This window comes from Strongylocentrotus purpuratus, unplaced genomic scaffold (assembly GCF_000002235.5).
Source record: "Strongylocentrotus purpuratus isolate Spur 01 unplaced genomic scaffold, Spur_5.0 spur5_scaffold_20, whole genome shotgun sequence".
Lineage (NCBI taxonomy): Eukaryota > Metazoa > Echinodermata > Echinoidea > Camarodonta > Strongylocentrotidae > Strongylocentrotus > Strongylocentrotus purpuratus.
Genome location: NW_022145606.1, coordinates 47,915,741 through 47,943,580, shown reverse-complemented (window position 1 = coordinate 47,943,580; position 27,840 = coordinate 47,915,741). Strand labels below are relative to the sequence as shown.

At 37.7% G+C, this 27,840-nt stretch overlaps 1 protein-coding gene across 2 annotated transcripts; it reads left to right on the top strand.

Annotated features, from left to right (window-relative positions):
- The first annotated feature begins 577 nt into the window (after nt 1-577).
- On the top strand, nt 578-27,840 carry LOC583787 (dehydrogenase/reductase SDR family member on chromosome X). 2 transcript variants are annotated; one of them, XM_030993521.1, is made up of 8 exons: nt 578-661; nt 1,640-1,905; nt 3,758-3,843; nt 19,218-19,359; nt 20,774-20,994; nt 22,673-22,829; nt 24,038-24,167; nt 27,138-27,840. In XM_030993521.1, the coding sequence occupies exons 2-8, from the start codon at nt 1,821-1,823 to the stop codon at nt 27,232-27,234; spliced, it is 918 nt and encodes a 305-aa protein (XP_030849381.1). In that variant the 5' UTR covers nt 578-661; nt 1,640-1,820; the 3' UTR covers nt 27,235-27,840. The 2 variants fall into 2 exon arrangements, with proteins under 2 accessions (XP_030849381.1, XP_011676104.1); XM_011677802.2 differs by lacking the exons at nt 578-661; nt 1,640-1,905; nt 3,758-3,843 and adding an exon at nt 17,381-17,518.

Genomic DNA, 27,840 nt, shown 5'->3' with positions numbered 1-27,840 from the left:
ACAAATCCGTAGTTAGTCATTAAAATCTATTTCCATTGTAATTACATGCAGGCGCGGATCCAGGATTTCTTAGGGGAGGGGGCCCAACTTTTTTTTTTTTTTTGCTCCCGAAAATTTGAAAATCGCGCCGGCCGAAAAGTCGCTCAGTGGGGGTGGGGGGGGGGGGGGGATAGGTGGGTACAGAGCACAATTTTTTTTTTTTTTTTTTTTTTTTTTTTTTGCACCCGAAAATTTGAAAAACGCGCCGGCCAAAAAATCGCTCAGTGGGGGGGGGGGGGGGGGGGGGGGGGGGGGGGGGGGGGGGGGGGGGGAAAAGGGGGGGGGGGTAGTGAGCACATTTTTTTTTTTTTTTTTGATCCTCAAAAAAATTTCAATTTGCACCCCCCCCCCCCCCTTGAGCGCCAGGGGGGGGGCCCAACCCCCAAAAAAGGTAAAAATCACGTGATTTTACATGATTTTTTTCTCAAGGGGGGGGGGGGGGCCCGGGCCCCCCCCCCCCCTGGATCCGCCACTGATTACATGTCTCTGAAAATCAACACGTCACATGCTCTTTGAATTGCACTATTCGACAAATGCGTTCTGACGCGAAAGCCACAAAGCATTGAGAGGAAGGCCAGACTATTTAACACACTCGTACCCTACATTGCCTCTGTGTTATAGAGTACGTATATTATGCTTCTGGAACTATTATAATAGTATATGACGCGTCGCTGCATTCTAAACAATTAAAAGCGATCCAAAACTAGAATTGGAATGCGCATTTACCCTGGAATACCTTTTCAGCTCGAGTTAGTCAAGGAAATCTACCATCTTTTGTGCAAAGCCCATGTACTTAATTCCTTGTGTTGGTCATTTAAATTTTCGTTAGGGCAGTAAGATACCATTATTCTTCGGAGCCGACACAAGCATAGAATTTATTTTGTGGTCCTCTTTATTTCGCTCTTTCAATTAAATTAAAGATAAAGCTAAACTTTTCTGTACATCATGCGATTGTATTGAGAAAGAAACGGTGTAGAATCAAGAGAAAAAAGCTGATCATGTAGCATATAATTTAAGCATTGGTATGTACGGCAAGGTTCTGGAATCATCCAAATGATAAGAAATTTGGCCCAGTCTTGGTAAAAGTAACAAGCACTGTACATAGAAAGATGTCTATGGGACCACACAAACCTGTGGCATAAACTGTAGTCCTCATTTCAAAGCTGTTACATGTCATATCGAGAATATGAAGGCAATTAAAGAGCTATGCTTTTCAGGGAATATTTTTTCTCTGATGTTGTTCCCCTATAAGTCAGTTCATAGTTGAGCATGAGCAGATAAAGGTCATTGGAGGCCAAATTGTGAAATATACGGACACAAAGTACTACGTGCTCATGAAAAGTATTCATATTATTATATGCACTCCATGATACAAAGGTGAAAGTATTCTTTGAAAAGGGGGAAACAAGGGCTATCTATGTAGCACCTCCATCGCTGTAGGAGTGATTATTACAAAATGTACACAGTGGGACCTCTTCATGTCTTGAAGATCTGTCCCATATTCGGGGTCATTTTGGACATTTGCTATTCCGTGAACTGGTTTATTGCATAATAATAATGATAACGCTCACAAATTAAATCGTTATTCACCTCTCCCCAGAACTTAACCTTCTATGGAATACGTTGTATACTGGATATGCGCCTGCATTGCCTTCCTTCGATGAAACAGTCTGCCCAAATGAATTGCTTGACTGAATAGACGTCAGATACAAGTCAGGGAATCGTCGTGTATATACAGTACAACATCTTCGTTCTGCAGTTTAAACTATTAGAGGTATACGATGGGGACTAGTTTAACGTCACAAAAGCCTGTTCCAGATGTCGATCTAACTCAGAAGACCGTGATTGTCACTGGAGCAAACACAGGTATGTGATTCGCACTTAAAGATAAAGTTGAGAAAGATGTATATGGGACTACACTAACATATGGCATACAAATTCGTCTCATTCTGTATGATGTTACATGCCATATTTAGAATATTAAGGTATTTGAAGAGCCATGTTTTTCAGGGAGCATTTTTTTAATCTAATGTTCTTTCAGAGTTGCATAATACAATGATCACTCACAAACTATTTGTCACCTCTTCCCAGAACTCAACCTTCTCTATAACTCTTTATACGCCTCATAATCTCCCTGCCGTGTGCCAATTATCATTGAAATAGCCTATACTAAGGCTTGAAGATTAATGTAAAGGTTAAAACGAACCTTGATAGAAAACGAGGTCTACTCAAAACAGAAAACATGAGGGATATCAGAGAAGCAGACTGGTGAAGTTTGAACGAAATCGGCCAAAAAGTGAGAAAGTTATGATTTTGGGAAATATATTCAATTCAATTCAATTCAATTTTATTTCAAATCTCTTTAAAAACACATCAAAAGATATACAAAGAAATCAGTACAAATTAAACAATATGAATATAAAAACATTCATTAACATGGTACTGTGAAAGAAGGATGAAGGGTGGTGGATGCGAGGGATCAACAAAGGCCATTGGCCTGTCAAGGTTGATCCCCTATGTTACCATCCTTCAAAAGAAATACATTATACAATATATAAAAAACATAAAAAACAATAAAACAAACAGAAAATATAACATAGTATAATCACATATAAACACAACACTACATAAATCATATAAAAGGCAATTAGATCAAATAAAACTACTCACTATTAAGAAGATAACATTTATATTTTTCCTGAATGCAAGAACAGTGAATATTTCTTTTAATACATTGGCAACTCGTTCCAAAGCTGTGGGCCTTTAAAACTTACTGTAGTTCTTGAAAAGTTAAAATGATAAAATTATAAAAAGGTACATACATTTTATGTAAATCATATATTTTTGTTATTGACAAACGGGGGAGTTATCCGTCACTACGTCAGCATCAACTTACCAATGTGACACCAAACTGCCAATTTGAGATTTGCATAAGCTCAGTGATTTCATATTACAAACATCCATAACTTTTTTTTTTTTATTATTGGTCCGATTTATTTCAAAATTCCGCCTTTCTTTTTCTCTGATTTTATTTTTAACCTTTCATTCAAATGAACTTTTTCAAGAGTTGAATTTCCTTTGTGTTTTCACTGCAAGTTTAATTTAATAGGGTGTTAAAATTGTTTTATATATTATGTAACACAATGTATTATGTAAAGGAAACCTTAATTACAAGCATAATGCTTCCAAGGTTTCCTCCTCATTACTGCAGATAATTGTTAGCATCATATGTATTTAATGACTTGCCATTGCATCGTTTTTATTACTGTTGTACAAATCGAATATTATGTACATGTTTTGTTACCTTGTAAATGCCTTACTTTGTAATTTTTTTTCATATGCAGTTTATGTGGAAATAAAACCTAAATAAATAACAAATAAAAGATAATCAAGATCAGAAATAGGTGACTAATTTTGTGCATGGACACCTTCACCTAGCCAACTATACCCTTTAAAAAGACCAATGCTTCCACTCGTCAACATTTTTTCCTGAAATAGAACACCATTTCCCCGAAATTTGATGGCATTTCCTGAAGTTTTTCTATTAGCCTCTTACTGTTTTTTTTTCTTCCATGAATTGACATGTATTCGCTTCAAATCTGTTTTTTTTTAATAATTTGTTCAGATTTACATAATTTTGTCATGTATCAATATGATCATTGCAAACCTTTATCATTCAACCCGTGCCCACCCTAATCTTATTTCATTTTGGTATCAGGAATCGGGTATGAGACTGCAAAAGCATTAGCCCAGCTGGGGGCAAAGGTCATTGTGGCTTGTAGATCCGAAGCCAAAGCAAATGAAGTAAGTGAGCTTTAATCTCCTAATAGAAGTACGTGTAAACATTGATATTTGTTTTCTTTGAGTGGTTAAAATGGAAATACATTTATAGAGGTGTCGTTGTATAGTGAATCGTTCACTTGACTCTTAATCCAAGGGTTGAGGGTTGGAATCCCAGCCCAGCACTATTACGTTCTTTTGAACGACATTAATGCACATTTGATGGTAACCCGACACATGCTCCGCCGACGATTGCTCCACCGACATTTACTCCGAAAAACGCGACATATTGCTCCGCGACATTTGCTCCGCGACATTTGCTCCGCCGACATTTGCTCCGCCGACATTAGCTCCGCCGACAATTGCTCCGCCGACAATTGCTCCGCCGACATTTGCTCCACCGACAATTGCTCCGCCGACAATTGCTCCGCAAAACGCGACAATTGCTCCGGTGACAAATGCTCCTCGAACGACAGTTGCTCCGCCGACAATTGCTCCACCGACATTTGCTCCGCCGACAATTGCTCCGCCGACAATTGCTCCGCGCGCATTTTTTTACTTTAAATTGACCGGACGGATATTGACCTTAATCATGATAAATATGAATGAGAAAAAACTGTTGGTTATGAAGATATGATCATGAGTTGATTTTCCGAAAATTTTACAAAATGGCGCCTAGATGACGTCATCAGTCAAGGTCAATGTTGAAAACGTTATTGTGCTTTGTACATATGCCTATACATATGTGTGCCAAATTTGAAGGCATTTGATGGAGCCATTTAAAGTCATCGTGCTTACAAAAAAGTGGTTAGAAATAAGAAAAATAACTAGATTTGTAATACTTGTTTGGAACAAGTATAGGTGGGCTGGTCCAACTAAAATTTGAGACAAATGAAGGGCACATTTGAGATAGCTAATTGTCTCAGCTACAACATACTCAAAGTTCAGCGTAAGCGAAGCTAAAACGACGGAGATATTGCTCGCGAAAGACGGGAATGCAGAATCCAGTTTTGAGAAAAAGTCATGTCCCATTGAGAATACACGCAAAAAGAGAAAAATTGACATGCCTCCTTTAATCGCAAAAATACGTCATGATTCCTTTGTCGAAATGAAAAATCATGTCAATAGCATTTGTAGTGAATTATCTCAGCTAGAACATATCGAAATTTGGAAGAAAATCAATCAACATTTACAGAGATACAATCAATTTTCAAAAAATATGCTGATGTCATAATATGCAAATTGGAATTTTGAGTTCGGAGGCCATTATGATGACGTCATGAGTTAATTGAAAAATATGAAACAAAATTTGGGGTCACCTTACATCCTAAAGAGCTACAATGGATTTTGTATAGGCATGTTTTTGCCCGTATATGCTATGTATTACAAGAGCTCGCACGCACGGACGTGTATTTTAAACGGACGCTCACTCCGTTATTAATGGTCAGAAATATGTTAACAAGGTATCGAAATGCTTGGGAAAATGTGCCAAATATGATGACAAAGAAAAATTGGCGATTCTTTGTTGCAAAATGGCGCCTAGATGACGTCATCAGTGAAGGTCATAGTTGACAACCTTATAGTGTTTTGTATATATGCCTGTACATATGTGTGCCAAATTTGAAGGCATTTGATTGAGCCATTTTCAAGTAATCGTGCTTACATGAAAGTGGTTTGAAATAAGTAAAATAAATAATAAAGGCAATTCTAACGAAATTATAAGGTGGTCTGTACGATACACAGCCCACCTGATAATAAAGGCAATTTAAAAAAAAAAATTATCAGGTGGTCTGTATTAGATACAGCCCACTTAATAATAAAGGCAATTATAACAAAATTATAAGGTGGTCTGTATTAGTTACAGCCCACCTGATAAATAAATAAAGGCAATTCTAACGAAATTATAAGGTGGTCTGTACGATATACAGCCCACCTGATAAATAAATAAAGGTAATTAATTCTAACGAAATTATAAGGTGGTCTGTACGATATACAGCCCACCTGATGAATAAATAAATAATAAAGGCAATTCTAACGAAATTATAAGGTGGTCTGCATGCGGGAGCGTACACCACAGGGGGGGGGGGGGGTGTTTGGGGGGTTAACCCCCCCCCCCCCCTCTTTGGTATTTTTATGTGTATAAACCACCCCCATCACCCCCTAAACCCCCCCCCCCCCCACCCCCCAGTGGAGCGAAATGTCAAATTTTCAAATTTCGAGACCAAAAAAGATAGAAAAAAGTGTCCTCTTACCCCCCATACCGAATAGCACTAGCTCACATTTTGTTACTGTTGTCAAGAACTTATTGTCATGCAGCCAGTAGATTTTCATCATGTGTTTGATCTTGTATTGAAAAAAGATCAAACACATCATCATAATCTACAGAGTGCAACCAAAAAATTCTTAACAACAATTGAAATTTCTTTCAGGAAGCCTAACACTAAAAGCTGTTTTTGATTCAAAGAGCATCGTAGAGACGATGAACAAATAAGAATAATAATACATTCACTAATACATTTTCAATAATACATTTTCCCCGCCAAATAATCCGAACAAAAAAATCAACCGAGGGTAATCAACTGTTAAACGAATGTATCATGAGTCCTTGAAAAATTAATTAATACTGCTTGTCAAATATTATTGAAGAACAGCAAAGGCGAACGCGATTGTCGCTACAATTCAGAAATCATTGCTTGCATTGCTTTTCTCTCAAAATTACCGTGAGATATCAAGCTTCATAGAACTATGATCGACACAAAAGATATTGTCTTAAAAACAGTCAGAAACATTAGAACTTGAATGAATAAAACATAATGCAAATGAATAAGACTAGAATGAATAGGACACAAGTTAATTTCTACCATTTAAATCATCCAGTACCAAATACCTGAGCAAAATTCGAACCAGATGCATTTAATGGTAAGCTTAAAAACAATGATTCATGACAATTGTCAATTGTCATGAGTTTATCGTCTAGACGTATTGCAAAAGATAATCAGAATAATAATGATCAGAATGATACCTCTACTATTAGGCCTATTTTTTCATGTACTATACTACACTAATGCAATTGTAGATTATGCTGATAATACAGATGATAATAATGATATGATAACAATTATAATAATACTATATACTTATACTAATCGTCATCAAAATCATTATGTTCATATTCATCATAAAGATAACAATAATAATGATTATAATAATTACAATAATAACTTATATTAACGATAATAATCATGATAAGGATAATAATCACAATAACAAACATAATAATTACAAAAATAACATTAGTAACACCACAAACCATAATAATCATTGTTGTCATTATTATTGTGATACTGCTTGTAGTACTACTCCTACTACATGTACTAGGAAGAAGGAGGGGAAGAGGAAGAGTTTTATTGTTTATTTTTTGTATTATCGAAGCATACAAATGCACAGGGAGGTAAGAGAGGAAAAAGTAAGGCGACGAAGAGGGAGAGAGAGGGAGAGAGAACGAGAGGGGGTAGCCTATGGCCCGGGTTCAAATTCAGTTCTCTTTAATTTATTTGATCCAGTACTGATGATCATAATTGTATCTACCATGTGATTGCCAAGTGTACTCCACACCAAATAGCACTAGCTCACATTTTGTTATTGTTGTCAAGAACTTATTGGCATGCAGTCAGTAGATTTTCATCATGTGTTTGATCTTGTATTGAAAAAAAGATCAAACACGTCATCATAATCTACAGAGTGCAACCAAAAAATTCTTAACAACAATTGAAATTTCTTTCAGGAAGCCTAACACTAAAAGCTGTTTTTGATTCAAAGAGCATCGTAGAGACGATGAACAAATAAGAATAATAATACATTCACTAATACATTTTCAATAATACATTTTCCCCACCAAATAATCCGAACAAAAGAATCAACCGAGGGTAATCAACTGTTAAACGAATGTATCATGAGTCCTTGAAAAATTAATTAATACTGCTTGTCAAATATTATTGAAGAACAAAAAAAGGCGAACGCGATTGTCGCTTCAATTCAGAAATCATTGCTTGCATTGCTTTTCTCTCAAAATTACCGTGAGATATCAAGCTACATAGAACTATGATCGACAAAAAATATTGTCTTAAAAACAGTCAGAAACATTAGAACTTGAATGAATAAAACATAATGCAAATGAATAAGACTAGAATGAATAGGACACAAGTTAATTTCTACCATTTAAATCATCCAGTACCAAATACCTAAGCAAAATTCGAACCAGATGCATTTAATGGTAAGCTTAAAGACAATGATTCATGACAATTGAAAATTGTCGTAAGTTTATCGTCTATATAGACGTATTGCAAAAGATAATCATCTTAATAAGGATCAGAATGATACCTCTACTACTAGGTCTACTTTTACATGACTATACTACTGCCATTGTAGAATATGCTGATAATACAGATGATAATAATGATATGATTAACAATTATAACTAGACTTTAATTCGTCACTTTGACGAATTAGGTGATACGTATGCTATTTTTGTATCATGAAAGTGTGCCGATGATGATCTAATGATAATATTCATAAATACGATAATAAAGATATTGATGATGATGATTTATTTGTTTTAAATGACGATGACAATGATTAAAAGTGGTATAGCGCCCCCTTCAGGTATTCGATAGACAATTGTTATATAATTAATTTACTAAACAAGCTCAAATTTTCGCCTGATTGCAGAGCCTACCAATCATTGAACTGATATTTCGACGCACTACATACGCAACATAATGAATAAGTCTAGACCGGAATGTAGTATCATTCACCTCCCATAGGCATAAGACGCATATTAAGCAAACAATCTAATGACGTCATCAAAATGAATACATATTGGTAATAATCTTGTGAAGAATTGTCTCAGCTACAGCGTATCAAAATTTAGAAGAAAAAAATGATCAATATTTGCAGAGATAAAATCATTTTCTGTAAATATGTTGACGTCATAATATGCAAATTCGTATTTTGACTTCCAAGGCCATTATGATGACGTTTAAATGTACTTAATGGCCAAATGAGAAATGAAATCATATCTCCGACTCATATAATCAAAATAAAAAAAACAATTGGGGGTCTAGGTGCATCCCAAAGAGCTGTGATGGATTTTGTGTAATCATGTTTTTGCCTATATGCTATTTATTACATGTGCTCGTGCGCACGGCAATTTATCTTAAACGGACGCGCATTTCGTTATGAAATATCATGAAAGAATAAAAAATTGCGTTTCTTTGTTGTGTAATGGCGTTACACGCAAAAACGCGCGTGCATAACTTTCGAAATTCTGTAAATGGCCTAGAACATACTCTGTTTTGATTAAAAAGTGAATTTGAGCATTTCAAAATTCAGACGCGCGCGGATTTTAATGAGATGTTATGTCGAACCTTGACCTGAAGTTCGTGTGTTTTAAATATGGTTCAGTTTTGATTACTCGTTATGAAGATTGTGTAACGATCCGCTCCGCGGTCGTGACGTAACAAAGAGGCCTAACTTAAATGATTGTTGTTTTCAAGCGCGTCATCATACACCGACGCACAATGTTTACGTTAATAATTTGCATACGAGCGATTGACATTTGGATCCATTATTGAGATGCTTTAAGATGTTAAACTGTAATTGTTTATCAATATATCACATGAATTTGGAAGGAAAGTTGTTTAGACAATGTGACTTGTTAATATTTACTGCAAATGATATGTCATTCAGAGTGTTATATTTAATTAATGGTAAATAAGAGATTTACTTAGATATTTTGCTCTGAACTAGCACAGTCTTCATGTTAATAATAATAATAATAATAAATTTAATTTATATAGCGCTAAATACAAATGTCTCTAAGCGCTTTACAAATATATTATTACCCCGGTCATTGGATTCAGTGCTTACCCGCACACAATGTGTGCACAATCTCCACTCCCTGGGGAGCATTCCAGCCAGGCGTTACATGACGCTCAAAAACTGTTTGACCAACAATGACGGTCGCATCCTACCGGGTACCCATTTTCGCTGCGCGCGTACTTTCCAAGATCGCTTAGCGCATCGATTTCCCCCACGTCCGCATTATGCCTTTATAACCCGTAACATTTCTAAAACGCGAGGAGAGGGAATTAGACGCTCGTCGGAATCAGAACTATTTAGTCTCTCCCTGGAAATCCCCCCCCCCCCCACCTAAGGACTTGAGTTGGAATTGGACGCTCGTCGGAACTGGTACCACACATAAGATCTCTCTCCCTCCCTGGAATATAAAGGTACACAAGGAAGTCTACGCTGGAATTAAGATGCTGGAATTAATGAACCACTATAATTAAGATGCAGGAATATTCTAAGTCCACCTCTCCCCCTATGACGCTATGGAATTAAACTAAGAGGAAAACTCCCAAGTCCCATAAATCCCAATGAATCATTGCCTTTACTTTATTACATGTATCCGAATATAATAACGACAATCGTATAAATTCATTAAGTATAACTATATGAGCACAAGGTATTTGTGACAGTGGTGATATAAAGATGTTGTAAATATTTGAAGTACATGCATTAATAAAAATTGACCATTTTCTTTTGTCTTAAAACTGAAATTATGAGTCTATAAACACTTTGTTTTTCTTCTTGACTGGTACTCCGTCATAAGTCGTATATTTCGACGAAACGAACGTAAATAAGTATTGTAGCTTCCCCCGTCTTTCCTCAAATAAAAGATAAGATCTAATTACTCTAACCGCTCGGACATACATTATAAATAATGTCGGCTGACGAATATCCTGACAGATATAAAGAATCAGTTTCCCCAGCTGGGAATGAGAATAATCCCGACGTAGAGGTCGAGGTTGGAGACGGAGGCGGGGGCGGCCGCCACAAATTTGGTGTCAGAAGTGGGATTATTAATATGGCGGAGGTACCAGAGTCTAAGAAAGAAATAGATGAGCTAAGTTGCTCCTCAGATGAGACAATGTCTAGTACAAAAAGTTCAAAGAAAAAGAAGAGTAGGTCAGAGAAATTACAAAGTCGGATATTAAGTCAACTAACGAAGTTAATGGGGCAAATGATGAAGTTGACAAAGAAACCAAGGAAGAGGACTGTTGGCCCAGACTCCTCCACGGAAGAACTATCTGATTCTTCAGATGATGAAGTGGAATTCAACTTCAAACCAAATAGACGACCGGAATTAGGAATGGAAATCCAAAATGGAGACGAGGAAGGAATATCTCATGTCGATGAATCAAAGACGAGGAAACATAAGGAAGAAACTAACCAGATGAAAGCACAAAAGAGGAATGATGATATTCGCTATGCCAAAGAAGATAGAATTCGGGAAACTACTCATCGACCACTGATCATGCCGGACAAGTATGATGGAAGTACCGACTGGAAAGACTACGCCTCGCATTTTGAATCTTGTTGCGAAATCAACAACTGGAAAGATGAGGAATCTGCCAAGTATCTAGCTGCTAGCTTGAGAGGTCAAGCTCTGAGATTACTAGAAGAACAAAGAGGCACCAAGTGGAACTTTGAAGAAATAAAGAGTAAACTGTCATTCAGGTTCTCTTCTGCCAAACAGGCAGAAAGCTATCTGTTGGAACTCAGGAATCGTAAGCGACGACAAGGAGAATCACTTCAGGAACTAGGACGTCATATTAGGGAACTAACTGATAAGGCATATCCAAACTTTGAAAATCAAGGGGTCGATAGACTAGCTAGGATTCATTTTACTGATGCTATTCGTAGTAGTGAGATTCGTATGGGAATATTTCATGCTAAGGCAACAAGCTTAGATGAGGTAATTCAAGCAGCAATAACCACTGAGACATTTCTACAGACGGAGACTGAGAGGAATGGATGGAAGGTTAAGCCTACTTACAATAGAGGAATCGGCTCTGAAGTGGATCTAGAGAAGATGATCAAAGATGAAGTCAACAAAGTCCTAGGCCAAGCTATGGAAAGTCAACCTAACAAGGAAAGATGTCAGGTATATGTGAAGAAACCAGGAACTAATCAAAGACCAAGCCAAACAGCGCATGAAGGAAGATTTGATGTGAAAACCCAAACATGTTTCTATTGTGAGAAACCTGGCCATTTCGCAAGGGAATGCCGTGAGAAACAAATGGATCGAAGAGGAAGGAACTATCCAAGTGATGAATCTAACTGGTCAAGACAAAGATACCAGCGTCAGTCAAACGACAAGTGGTCGCTCCAAAGGGTCGTGGCGCGGCCAATCGTCCAAAATTAATTGAGACCCAAACTAGCAAAACAAAGACAAGTTTCATACCCAGTATAAATCAAAATGTTGATGGTCTTTATGTTCCAGTGCACATTCAGGACAAGGAATACAAATTTCTAGTTGATACTGGTGCTTCAGATTCTTACATTTCTAGACAATCATATGAACAATTAGATGAAAAAGATAGACCCCCTCTGCAACATCGTAGCATCAGTGCACAGTTAGCAGATGGTTCACCATTAGCCATTTATGGAGCAATAACTCATGAGATGAAGATAGGACCAAATAAAGGAGTAATTACAGTTTTGGTAGCAGATGTGAGTAGTGATGGAATCCTCGGCTTGGACAATCTAACAAGAATGGGGGCTAGCATTGATCTGACTAATTTCCAACTCACCACAAAATGGGGCAAAGTAGAGTGCAAGAATGAAAGTGGAGAAAGACTATCCTGCCGCATAACTGCGTCAGAAACTACTACAATCCCCGCAGGACATGAAGCTGTAATACTTGGATCAATGAAGGAAGGAGATCGAATTAAATCTAACACCCTAGGTTTAATAGAGGCTGGAAATGTTCAACAACAATTAGTGAAGAAAGGACTCATTACAGCTAGAACTCTAATCAAGACAGGGGAGGAGTTAGTGCCTGTTAGAGTATTCAACCCATCTACTTCCAACAAAGTAATAAAGAAGAACACACCAATCGCTATGATGACCGTAATAGATACAAGTGAAGTACAAGAAGTCCCCAAGTACACCACTGTTGGTGATGGAAAAGTTCCGGAACATTTGAGGGATTTGCTAAAGAGAAGTACAGAAGGAATACCAGATCAGTATCGCCAAGACGTTGGAAAGTTATTGACGGAATTTCAGGATGTATTCTCAAGAGGAGATGATTGACAACTTAGGTTATACGTATGCTAATGTTTTAAATAATGAAGAATGTATTTTCACAATTTTATATTATCTTCTAAAATGCTCTTCCTATTAAAGGTAAAAACTAGTATTGGAAACGCCCCAATTTCAAAAAATGAAATGGAAGCTCTTATTACCAATCATGTGAAAGAATATGTTTTGACTAATACATCATTTAAACAATTTTGCCGGGAAACCGCCAACTAATTGATATGTTTGGTAAATTAGTTTATCTACATGGTCTGTGAGAGATAAACGCACGTGTCGCGCCCGTGTGCGTATAGTCCCATATAAATCTTTCTGTGTACAGTGCTTGTAACTTTACGAAGAGTGGGCCAAATTTCTTATCATTTTGATGATTCCAAAACCTTACAGTACACACCAATACTTATATGCTAGATGATCAACCTTTTCTGATCGATTCCACAACGTTTCTTTCACAATGCAATCGAATGACCATAACTGGTCTTTACCTTTAAGGTCTATCCATATGAAAAGTTTCAACTGTGTAGTATATTGACCATTACGGATCTATGGAAGATAGATTGAGACGATATATGACAATTGACCCCCATACAATAAGCAGTTACACCTTTGACCCTAATTGACATAACGAAGAATGCATTTTCACAATTTCATCTTTTTCCATGAAATGCTCTACCCGTCATGTTTACCTAGATTATGCTGCGCATAGATTCAATCGGATTATTTTGGGCCATTACAAGAAGTGGGTTATTGATGTGGACAAATGCTCATGAACCCTTTAAGCTCATATAATGTATTTTATTACCAGAGGAAAAAAAATTGGTCAGTCACTCAATAGTGTCTGACAGTAAAGTATAGAAAGTAAAGGGGTTTCCTTGTTTAATTTGAATACTAGAAAACTGCTAACGTTTATATTTCACAAATAGGACAAACGTGACATATGCATAATTCCTACAATGTTCTACAACATTTGCGAATTTAACTTTCAATTGAAAATTTCGACATGATCCCACCATCTGATCTAAAAACAAAAGGCACAACTTTTATAGCCCATAGTCTCAGCTATAACATACCAAAATTTGGGAAAACATAGAGCACAAAATAAGCTAGATAGATATCTTAACAAAGCGTGTCAATTGGTGATAGAGCGTACAAAGTGGGGTCACCGCTTTGAACCAAGCTCTGTTAAACTCTGTTAAGCTTTTCTACGCTTTGAGCAAAACTTTGATAAGCTTTGTGACGCTTTGATAAGCTTTAATACGCTCTCCCCGCTTTACGCAATTCGTGACAGATCGCCTAAAAATTTTAAACAGTTTTTAAAAAAATTGGCGCTCTTGCTGCATGTCCCGAATTGCTCAAAGCTTTCTCACGCTCTATTACGGTCTTTACGCTTTAATTTAGCTTTGTTACGCTTTGCCGCCGCTTTGCTCGCGGATTTAATTCGCCATCAATTCGGCGTCGGTGTGAACTTAGCATAATCATTTTAGGGAAACGTCTAAGCTTCCGCGCTTCGCGCGGGAGGCCTAACACCGACACCCCCTAACGAGTGCGTTTAGCTTGCTCACTACCGCCTCTCCCTAAAATAAGATCCTAGCTTCGCGCCTGAATTAAAATATATAGCTATGATGTTGACTAAGTTGACAAAATAATTCGTATATTTATGTCGAGGAAATTGATCATTTGCGCATACGCAAGTACTATAGACAGTCCATAGGAAAAACAATTTAGCCTTCGGCCCCGGGTTTATAGGGTTATTTGTAGATATTGAGACACTTAATTTCGTGGGTAATTGGTGGCTAGTTTTGTCGGTTATCGTTAGCCTCTACACCCCCCCCCCTCCCCACTGAAAAGGGTCTAGCGACGCCCCTGATACAATGTACTAGGTCATCGTGGAAGTTCTAGAAAGCAACAGGGGAGGGATCAAAATAAGCTTTGAAGGGCACTTATACGTAAAGAAGAGAACCCATTCAGACGGGAAAATTAGATCTTTTTGCTTATTCCCATTTATACAAGTCATTTTGTTGCACTTTGATGTCAGTTCTTCACGATATTAGCCAATTGCTCTTCTTCCGGTGGTTCCGTGAGTCCCTTAAAGTCAGTGAAAACAAAGTACTTGAATGAGACGGGGTGTTTTACACACTAATGTATATATAGTAAAGCTACATACACTTAACTGAAGGAAAGAAACCTATAGAAGACGGACTGGATATTATTGAAAATACTATTCTAAACAAGAATGTACTACATGTACTACATTACGTTACAATTTCACGAGAGAACTAGAACTCGAGAGGGGAGGAAAAGAAGAAGCGATGAAAATGAAAGAAGACTAATAGCATGAGAGGAAAGAAAAGAGCTAAGAAGACGAGAAAAGGGTGTAAAAAGGAAAAGGTAGAGCAAGAGAAAGAGAGAGAGAGATAGCCTTGAGCTTTGGATCGGCTAATGAGTAATAAATGAAACAGATTTTGAGCGGAGTAATTATCTTTCCCTGGAGAACTTGCATAAGGAGCTAAAACTTGATGTTTTTTAAATCAAACATTATGGGGAATAGCAAAAAACGGCTGAGCATTTATTGCACTAATTGCCAGAGGAGCATTCATGTCTTCCACGAGGCCGCACTTTTGGATCAGAGAGCAGTTTAATTGTCGGCGGAGCATTGTCTTTTGCGGGATACTTTTGGGGAGGAGCAACAATTATTGTCGTAGTAGCCTTTGTATTTTACGGGGCACTTTTTTAGCGGAGCAAATGTCGGCGGAGCAATTGTCGCGTTTTGCGGGGCAATTGTCGGCGGAGCAATTGTCGGCGGAGCAACTGTCGGCGGAGCAACTGTCGTTCGAGGAGCATTTGTCACCGGAGCAATTGTCGCGTTTTGCGGAGCAATTGTCGGCGGAGCAAATGTCGGCGGAGCAAATGTCGGCGGAGCAACTGTCGGCGGAGCAACTGTCGCGGAGCAATTGTCGCGTTTTGCAGAGTAAATGTCGGCGGAGCAATCGTGTAAAGGGTGTAAAAAGGAAAAGGTAGAGCAAGAGAAAGAGAGAGAGAGATAGCCTTGAGCTTTGGATCGGCTAATGAGTAATAAATGAAACAGATTTTGAGCGGAGTAATTATCTTTCCCTGGAGAACTTGCATAAGGAGCTAAAACTTGATGTTTTTTTAAATCAAACATTATGGGGAATAGCAAAAAACGGCTGAGCATTTATTGCACTAATTGCCAGAGGAGCATTCATGTCTTCCACGAGGCCGCACTTTTGGATCAGAGAGCAGTTTAATTGTCGGCGGAGCATTGTCTTTTGCGGGATACTTTTGGGGAGGAGCAACAATTATTGTCGTAGTAGCCTTTGTATTTTACGGGGCACTTTTTTAGCGGAGCAAATGTCGGCGGAGCAATTGTCGCGTTTTGCGGGGCAATTGTCGGCGGAGCAATTGTCGGCGGAGCAACTGTCGGCGGAGCAACTGTCGTTCGAGGAGCATTTGTCACCGGAGCAATTGTCGCGTTTTGCGGAGCAATTGTCGGCGGAGCAAATGTCGGCGGAGCAAATGTCGGCGGAGCAACTGTCGGCGGAGCAACTGTCGCGGAGCAACTGTCGCGGAGCAACTGTCGCGTTTTGCGGAGTAAATGTCGGCGGAGCAATCGTCGGCGAAGCATGTGTCATGAAACCCATTTGATATATAAACCCAGATGTTAAACGGGTAGCCGGTTTAGGTGCGAAAGTTATTGTTATTGGTTCAGAATGGTGAGCGTCTGTTAGATGCCTTGAATGGAATGGAATGCTCCCCAGGGAGTGGAGAAGGGGGAGAATAGTAATTGAATCCAGTAATCGGTTTATATTAATGGTGTAAGCTCTTTGGTCAGTAAAACCTACGATTATAAGGCGCCGGTATCACTGACCCTCCCACTTGTTTATCTGAAACAGTTTTTCATTAGGCACATCTCAATTTCTTTCCATTGTTTTAGAACAATAAGTTAAGTTTAGTTTAATAAATAATAGTTTAGTTTAATTGAGGGCTGCAAGCATTTCAAGCTTCATGCTTATACGCTGTATCCCTCCTATATCATGTTATTTTGTAAAGTGAGTATTGTTCTCCTATGTACTGTCTATGTTCTATACAGTTTAAGTATCATGTATTATACTTTGAAACGTAAATTATATCTCACTGATGGACATTACGTTTGTTTAAAATATTTATGTTTAAAATATGATGTAGAAATCAATCAATCAAATCAAATCAAATCAAATCAAAGAATGAACTAATGTTCCGATGCCCGTATTCTCCTAGGCCATGGAGAGAATGAAAAAGGAACACAGCGAGGAGAAAGCTGAGCCCAAGAAGTCACTTTGAAACGTAAATTATATCACACTGATGGACATTACGTTTGTTTAAAATATTTAAGTTTAAAATATGATGTAGAAATCAATCAATCAAATCAAATCAAATCAAATCAAAGAATGAACTAATGTTCTCCTAGGCCATGGAGAGAATGAAAAAGGAACACAGCGAGGAGAAAGCTGAGCCCAAGAAGTCAAAGGTCCACATCAAGGTAACTAAAACCACCCACATTATGATAGTATACACATACTATATGTACTATCATTTGTACTATTGCACGGTGAAGTCACTTACCGTCACAATACGTTGTGCAGCGTTAGTGACGTCAGCCTGCAAATGCTGCGGTTTGATCAAAATGAATTGCACGGCTGGAGAATGATGCTTTTCAACAGTACCTTTAGCGCATGTCATGTGATCAGGAATATGAGGTTGCAAGAATCTTAGTAGGCATTGTATAATAGTATAGTATTAATGACTGCTTTGAGAGAAATAGTTGTTTTTATACGCTCAAGGGAAGGTTAGAATTGTGCTATTACCCGAGGCGTGCCGAGGGGAATAGCCCAATTGTAACCTTCCCGAGAGCGTATAAAAACAACTATTTCTCGAATATTAAAGCAGTCATTAATACTTTTATATGCCGAAAAAAAATAGACTAAAAAATAAAAAATAAAAAATACTTTTTTTTTTGTCGAAGGTGAGAGTCGAACTCTTGCGTACAATGAGTGAAGAATCTGACACCAACGCCTTACACCACTCGGCCATCGCGCGCTGTTCACATGCTTGGCAGTTTTGTACAATATATACATTAAAATGGATTGAAACCGGCTTCGGCGTGATGAATGCTTCGCAAAAGCACCCTTCTTTTACTTTTGCAATGCATATTGGAACGAACTTAGATCAAGATCTATCGGCAGATGTTGTTTTTTTTGTTTTTGGAAGTTTATTTTCGTCTTCATGTCAACAATGCAAGATAAAATTGTCGGTAAGATCGATCGAGATTCAATTGTATTGAAATTACCGACCAATCCTTCGCACACATACGGTATCCTCGATCGCTCAAACCATTTTTTAACATGTAAACCTATGGGGTAACCATGGAGGCTGACCTATTTTTTTAATAACCATGGTTATTAAAAATATTAAATGTTTTATGCATGGTTACCGGGAATTTTACAGGAACAGTTGAAGTTTATGAATGCAATTTCGACCAATCAGATGGCTGGATTACTTAAGTGAGGTATATAATTCATAATACACCTGAATATCAACGAGTATAGTCTATAGTCTATGGAGGGGGTGTGGGGGGGGGGGGGGGGGGGGGGAGTGGATCAGGAAGCACACGCCCTATTGAATTAGTACGTCGCCATATAATGATTTTAACAATTTATACCTCCCTTTCTGAAAAATTCATTTTTTAATCGTTTCTTCAAGTTGTAAGATACTTTTTTTCTTTAATATAAGAGTGTTGAGAAGTGATGTAAATGCCTATTTTCCAAATACCAGATGACATCTCCAACCTGCCGTCGTTGGTAGTATAGACATTAATGTAAGCACTCGACCTTTCCTTTGCCATCAGTGCCAATAAGCACAGTCGCTTGTTTGCCAAGTGTCGGTTTGCACAAAACAAAAGGCATCGATTGACAGAAATCGATTTACTTTGTGCAATATAAAAGATTTGCTAAACTATCCATTTCCGGTCTTAATTTAACTACATGACAATCCTTCTACAACCTTCATAGACTAATTTTACACTTGAAACAGTTATATAATCTTGAATCCCCTCGTAGTTACTATCCCGTGAGAAATGCTAATTGGAACATGAAGATAATTTACATAACACATAACGAATCACGGTCGCGTATAAATCTTGCATTGTGACGTCACAATTAGTCTTTCCTATCCCTCAACAGGCCGATGACCTTGATGTCGAGTTCATGACCCTTGACCTTTCGTCAATCGCCAGTACAATGAGCTTCGTAGAGGCGTTCAAAGCCAAAGGGCTCCCGCTTCACGTCCTAGTGTGCAACGCCGGCATTGTCTATGGAGGCGAAGGTAAAATACGATCGCATAGACTTTCGCAAAATCGTCTCAATTTCAATACTGTATTGAAAAGTCCTAATACGTTAATACATGTCATTGCAATATTCGCAAATTCTTTACTCTATTGTAATGTCCTTGTTACGTTAATACTCGTCATTGCAATATTCGCAATTTTATCTACGGCAACTTCTTCACTGTATTGTATCGTTTATGTGACGTGAAACGTCATTGCAACATTCGCAAATTTCTCTGTAATTTCATTACCCTATTGTAATATCCTTGTTACGTTAATTCTCATCATCTGATTGCAATATTACCACATGTTAATAGGTGTTGGTGAGGCCACTTAAATCGGTTGGCATTACTTAACCAGTAGTCGAGGCATTTTTCTAATATAAATGACAATAGCTAGATAACACTCACCTTGACCCTACCTGATGTGCACGATACTGTATGCCAGCATGTTATACGAATTAACTTTAAACTTAGCCACATTATTGTAATTGTATTATTGCAAAATTATGTCCTGAAGTATGTTCAACTTTAACTTATCATGTATTTACTTCCTTTATTGTATGCCCAGAATTTCACACAACTGCGCCAGGAGTGTCATTTTTTTTACATACATGGCGCATTATAATTGTTCATTATTATTATTATTATTCATTAAAAAAAAAACATGCCTCTAAATGCTGATTTAAGTTAACTTAACTACCTCTGGATGATTTGTCAGCAGTCTTTGCTATCGTGTTGTAAATAAAAGATGAACCCACAAAACCGAAAGAGATGTGTAGGTTATTTATATGCCCCTTGCAAACAAGGCGTCATTTGAATGCGTCAATACCCGCGCTAATCCAGCCAGTGAAGACAATGATTAGTTCATGCGTCAGTTGTTCAAACTAATAATGACATTGCTCATTTATATTTAATCTTTGCACGATTTTACTCCAACACGTTACGTCAAAGACTGCCCCAGTGGTTGACGCAGTCCTACGTTATTGTATGCATCGGGTATTACAGCTTGTCCATACAGCAGCAAATCATACATGAATGAACCTGCAATTAATGATATAATATGTTTGTATTGATAACAACTGGTTTATAAATGAAGTTGCAGATATGGTTTGTTAATGCTCCTACTTATCTGAATTGAATTGTTAGTCTTCACACGGTGTGTATATAACACATATCATATATAAATATATACGTACATGATCGACAAAGCTTTGAACAGATCAAATTCGGATTAACGTTATACATCATTGTAATGTCCGCGCATTTCATTACATGATTGCAAGATTATTGAGATTGCCTTATGTTGATTGTTTGAAAGCCTTTGAGATCATATTCATAATTGTTTTAATTATTGTGATGCTAGTCTTCATTTTGTATAAGGTGGTTTCTCTTGTTCTTGTATTTCACACAGCCCAAACAGCTGACGGCTTTGAGATCCACTTCCAGGTGAATTACCTGTCACACTTCCTTCTAACTCTCCATCTACTTCCGGTGTTAAAGGCTTCCGGGGGCAATGCAAAGGTCGTATTGGTTTCATCGATGGCTTATCGACAAGTCGGCTGGCACGAAGACAATATTCAATCGAATAACAAAGACCAAATGACAAGATATGGAAGCACCAAGCTTTATCAGGTTTGTTTAAAGCCCCACTATACTACTTGTAGCTACTTGCGCCCTCTATATAGCAAACAATGCCTAATCGGTGCATGTTGGTCCCCTATGATCCCCTTTTTATTATGTTAATTGAGAGCTGATTTGATGAGATAACCACCTGTCAGTGACCGTGCAGGGAGGTCTAATCGCCCCTGGCTAAAGTAGTACAGACGGACTTTAAATAAAAGTTCAAGCAGCACAAATTATGTCAAATAATGATGATGATGACGATGATGATAGTAGTAGTAGTAGTAGCAGTAGAAGTAGTAGTAATAGTAGTAGTAGTAGTAGCAGTAGAAGTAGTAGTAATAGTACTAATAGCAGTTGAAGTAGTAGTTATAGTAGTATTAGTAGTATTATTAGTAGTAGTAGTAGTAGTAGTAGTAGTAGTAGTAGTTATACTAATAACAATAACAATAATAATAAGTAACATACAAAGTTTATAGACCTCAGTTTCGTGCCAAATGTTTGTGTAGCCCCTCATATACACATTTCTGTATACAGTGCATTTGACTTTTAGCACAGTATTTGTTTTACAATGAATTAACATTTTCAGCTCCCTGCACAGTTGCTATTTGCAAAACATTATGTGGCAAATTACCGGTGTCCAGTGGCTCAGGAGCCATTTGGCAATAGATACAGTTCAACTTATTGAAGCATTATGGTGTATTCATCCCAAGATACATACAATGTGGTACAGGAGGCCCGTTCGCGTGGCATGTAATGACGATAATAATCCGGATTGATATAATAGTGCTTTATACGAAATACCAGATATTATTACTCCGGTCATCGGATTCATTCAAGCACAATGTGCACCATCTCCATTCCCGGGGGAGTATTCCTACTATTTGGTCACCGTGAAAGGCATATGGCAATTACTAGCACAAGTTTTTTCGTCATCCTACCAGGTCCCTATTTATCTCACGGGTATGGAGTAGCAAATGTAGATTAATGCCTTGCCAAAGGACAATAATGCCGTGTCAGGGATCAAACTTATGACCTTTTCATTTCAAGTCAAGTGCTTAAAGATGAAGTTAAGTTCTGGTCATGCGATTGCATTGTGAAAGAAACGTTGTGGAACCGACCAGAAAAGGTTGATCATCTAGCATATAAGAATTTGTGTGTATTGCAAGGTTCTGGAATCATCAAAATGATAAGAAATGTGGCCAAGTCTTGGTAAAGTTACAAACACTTGCACAGAAAGATGTATATGGGACTACACGAACACGTGGCGTAAAAAGCCGGCCCCCCGATTTTTACGATGTTACATGCATATTTAGAATATGAAGGCATTTGAAGAGCCATGCTTTTCAGGGAACATGTCTTAACTTATGTTCTTCCACACTTGCATAATAAGAATGAGTAATGCTCACAAATTATTTTTCACCTCTTCCCAGAACTCAACCTTCTCTTTAAAGGCCCACTGTACTACTTGTAGCTACTTGCTCCCTCTATGTGGAAAACAATGCCTTATCGGTGATCATTGGTCCTCCATGATCCTCTTTTTCTTATATTAATTGAGAGCTGAGTTGATGAGATAACCACCTGTCAGTGACCTTCCTGTATGGTCTAATCCCTCCTAGCCAAACTAGTACAGACGGCCTTTAAACCACCTCTAAATATTTAAATCATGATTTTCTGTTGTTCCACCTAGATTATGGAGATGTTCACATTAGCAGAGAAGCTGGAAGGAACTGGAATCGGCGTGTTTTCATTGCATCCTGGTTTTGTCGATTCAGATATTTTTAAGAAGGAAAACCAACAGATATCTGGACCCACGAAATTTGTTGTCGGCATGCTAGCGTCAATAAGTGAGTCCAATTAGTGAGTTTATATATGGATAGATGATAGACAGGAACTCGGACCTGGGGTCCGTTTCACAAAGATCCTAAGTTGAACTTATCTCAAAGTTGGACTTGACAATTATGGAAAGCCGTTAGCATTCATGAAAATATTTTGTAAATGATATTTTAAAAGGCATAAAATATTGATTCAAATCTTTCATATTTTCTATTATCATGGGAGATGTCATGTTCTTGATGTGGAATTTATAAAAAGTCTAAATTAGTTGAATCTTCACTTTTGAATACATTTTATTTTAAGGCTACAAATGGCTCTCCATAATATTTAAGTCCAACTTAGAGTTAAGTTCGACTTTGAATCTTTGGGAAACACCCCCAGGTCTGTATTCGTATTTCAAAAAGATGGAAAGAATGGCGCTGACCATTCATATTCTTAGGCTTTGTGACAAATCTTACGGATCGTATGACGATTGTTTTATTTTTTTTTTGGCAATTCGAATTTATGTGTTCATCAGTGTTCTTCTCTTTATCAGAAAATACATAGGCTGGCAGACAAATATATATTCTCCATATATTTCATATTCCTATATATGACGATAATGATGCCACACTCTCCGCTCCCTAGGGAGCATTCCAGTCAGGTGCCATATTAGAGGCGCATACATGCTATAATATAATTATCTGTAAAGCGCTTTGTGAGGGCCTCCGGTCCTGAAAAGCGCTATATAAGAACGAGCTATTATTATTATTATTATTATCAAATCAATCACATTGAAGTTTTACATCATATCGTGTACCAATCATTAATTGGGTGTAGAGGAGCAATGGCGATAAAGTGCTTGCGTAATGACATAAATGCCGTCATTACTGTTGTTATTTCCAGTCATATGATGTAAGCACGCGACTGCTACACCATATGACATTAGTTAGAGATGTCGTGGTCTAGTGGATACGTCACTAGACTGTGAATCACATGGTTCGCGGTTCGAGTCCTACCTCGACACTAATGTTCTTTAGCAAGACATTTGTTTTAAATTTCTACTCTGGTAAATCTTCGAATCTTCGAAAGTCAAAGGCCATATCTGGGTAGCTAGGCTCATGCGGGGGTAATGATAGTCAACCAGTTAGAAACGTAATTATGACATGGTATATAACTGTTTCTATTGTTATCATTTATCATTATTGTTAAATTGTATCCCTCTTTTTTGTACCTTCAGAGTTGTCACGAAACACATTTGACGGTGCCTTAACGACTATCCACGCGGCTGTCGACCCGCAATACGACGGTAAAACTGCGCTCTATTTCGAGAATACAAAACCAACCAGACTCAAGAGTTCGGTAGCCACGTGAGTTTTATGTTGTAGCTTCCACTATAAAATTCTCCTTGTTTGTTAAAGGGATTGGGTAACTTTGTCTCAGATTCTGAAACAAAATCCTGGATTTAGCTCATGCTGCAATGATAATTGTAAACCTGTAGGTCATTCAGGAACCCCATGACTTTTTCAAGCCGATCACCTGTCTGATAATTGATATTTAGGATTGGAAACCGGAATTTAAAATTCGTTTTCCCAACGGCTTTTATTACACTATAGTCTATAGGGGAAAATGAGTATGGTAAAAACCGGTCGCTCAAAGATCTATACTTTTTTTAGGCGCAATCTGTTTACGGCTTCAATATTACACCATATCACAGATACTGATAACACGTAGAGCCATGCATATCAGATTTAACGTTGTTAAAGCTGATACTCTAAGACAATCCCAAATACTGAGATAATTACATAAATAGAAAGCTTTTAACCCCCATAATAACACCAAATGGTGTCCACCCGACAAAACAAGTTTAGAATAAGGAATTTATTCGAGTAAACTCTACCAAAATATCTAAGTCTGAAACCCGGAAGTGCACGTAGAGTCGGGCCTCTATCCGTGACGTCACGAACGGGAGTCATGGGCTCAGTGAGAGTGAATGGCAGTGATATCCCTACGTAAATGCTATCCTGTCAGAGCTTAGATTTGTTGTTGTTAAGGAGTATATTTGATGGATTTTCTGTTTTCATTTGAATGAAGAATAACGAAGCAACATTTTGCAGTCGCTGATTTCTTTTTATATCCTCATATTCACCTATTTGGTAGAGATTTAAGACGAGGTTACTGCTTAGGAATTAAAGTTAAATCGTGCACTTATGAATAGGCGGATGCATTATAAATTATTGTCATCAGATGTACATGAGCAGTTTTGTAAAACGAATAGGTCTAGAACTATGATAGTACTTATCATAGATGTGTGTGACTGCCTCAAAAAAGGATACAGTACCAGTTAAACATTTTATGTTGTAAAATAACTTGAACGAGATCATGCAAGCGCGCTTCCTCTATAATATTTTGGCGAGTGATGCGGCTCTTGCATGAACGTTCGTGGAGCGAGCAGAATCGGGAGGTAAGACCAAGCCGCTGCTCTAGGCGCTGCTTGCTTGTGATGGAACGTACGTGCGCTAGTTATATGTTTATCGGCAATTGCACGAGAATGAAAGTGACGTTGCCAGCTAAGAAAAACAACTAACAAAGACTTGCTCCTGACTACCGCCGGTGTCAGAATTGGTAGATGAAGGATGTTCAGGGCCAAGGAAGGCGAAAGACATGGGAAAAAGGGAGAAGAAACCATCGGGAGATCGCTGCAGTGTATGGTAATGAACTGTGCATGGGTAGACAGCTACTGTTCACTCCGTGCCTGGGCCGATTTCAACACCAAACAAAAATTACATGGTGAAAATATCGACTAATAGCACATCGTTGGCATGTATATGTCATAATTTTTAAAAGGGGAATTGATATTAATACTATGAAGTACTAGGGGAAGGTAAAGAATTGTACGTAGAATTATGATTTATTAGACTTTTCAGCCTTTGAAACAAAAATATGCAGAAAATCGTATCACTCTGCACATGTTTGCTATGGAACATCCGGGTACGTGAATATACTCTCTCCCGGACGTGAGGTCATAAATAGTAGACCAGCGTCGTGACTGATTTTCTATGCAAAGAGAGGCGGATATTTTAGACATTTCAATTGAGGATTTCGAGTAGACAGAATTTTTTTGTGATATACTAAGTAATTGAAAAACTTAAAAATAACATATACTTGCCGTAGGTAACAAATTAAGGGACATTTATTTGCTTAGAGTATCAACTTTAAAGATGAAGTCGAGTTCTGGTCATGCGATTGTATTGTGAAAGAAACGGTGTGGAACCGACCAGAAAAGGTTGATCATCTAGCATATAAGAATTTGTGTGTATTGCAAGGTTCTGGAATCATCAAAATGATAAGAAATGTGGCCAAGTCTTGCTAAAGTTACAAACACTTGCACAGAAAGATGTATATGGGACTACACGAACACGTGGCGTGAAAAAGCCGGCCCCCCCCCCCCCGATTTTTACGATGTTACATGCATATTTAGAATATGAAGGCATTTGAAGAGCCATGCTTTTCAGGGAACATGTCTTAACTGATGTTCTTCCACACTTGCATAATAAGAATGAGTACTGCTCACAAAATATTTTTCACCTCTTCCCAGAACTCAACCTTCTCTTTAAACGATGCCCAGAATACTTGAACTTAAAAACAAACAAATACCAATAGCTATCTAGTGTCGTGTAGTGACATTTATTTTTCATCTTTCGATCTATCTTTCGATCTATGCAGAATGTTCTGCATTGCAAATCGTGCATGAGCAGAAAGCCAAATTAACGCTAGAAAATTCGAGCCCGTTTCTGTTGCAATAATGATATGGTGCCTTTCTTGAATAAGAACGATTTAATAAAAAATGATTATTGAAGTTACTTGAGATTTATAAGTACTATTTTTGTGTACAGATTGTTGTTTTCGATTATATTTTTTGTAAGTCGAATTTTCACTGTTTCATCTAAAATACATTTTTCAATTTTGTTAACACCATGCCGACCAGAGAAGAAAATACAAATAGCTGTTGCCAATTTGAAGAGGAAATTGGTTTCCTTCTGACCTAAAGAAATGTTTATGTTTTAATTATGGATTTCAAAAGAAGATTCTACTGTGATTTACTAATATTTTAGCTTTCGATATTTTGCATTAACAATATATATTTGTTGGTGTGTGTGTGTGTGTGTAATTGGGTTTTTACAGACGTGTATCAATCAGATATGATTATTTACGTCTGGGACCGACCTTTAACGTCACCATCCGAAAGACGTAACAATATTCTTAAACAAATGTATAATTCATGGCGTTTGTATATAGTTCATGGCATATCATTTTCTCTTTACCATCACCATACGTAGAAACAAGGACAAGCAAGAATTCCTGTGGAAGTACTCTCTTGATTGCCTGAAGGATTACGTCACTGAAGACACGCTTAAAGAGCTGACGTCACAATGATGTAACAATGGGCAAAAGGATTCACACAACTCATTGGCATTTATTACGGAATAGATGTTACATGTCATTAGTTGTTCTAAGATAGGAGCGCCAGGAGTGTCACGTTTGACAGACATGAGCGCTATACAAGAACCCACCATTATTATTATTCAGAACTTGACAAATGTTAATCCATGATCCATAAATAGATGACGCATTTCTTTTCCAAATCGTGATAAAGATAATCTTTTAAATTAATGATTCTGGTGCCTTTTATTTCCTTGGGTAATCGACATGTCTTGGGTTTTATCAATGTTAATTTACGTGTTTACCAGTGAGTGTGTGCGCGCACAGAGTACTATTTATCAGAATTGTGTCATTTTTTATCAAATTAGTAGTTCTATTTTGGTGCTTAAACATAAATTTGAGTTCTGGTAAATAGAATAATTTATCTCAGAATCCAACAAAACTAACACTGAATGTTCAAGCTCACAAATACATGACATGTACCAAACGATTTTGGTAAAAAAAATGTATAGTGGATGAGTACTGAGCTTAGAAAAATAAGGAAATCCGGATAAGTAGGCCCGTCACCATGTCCTTAACACGGTATGCAAATGGGAGTGT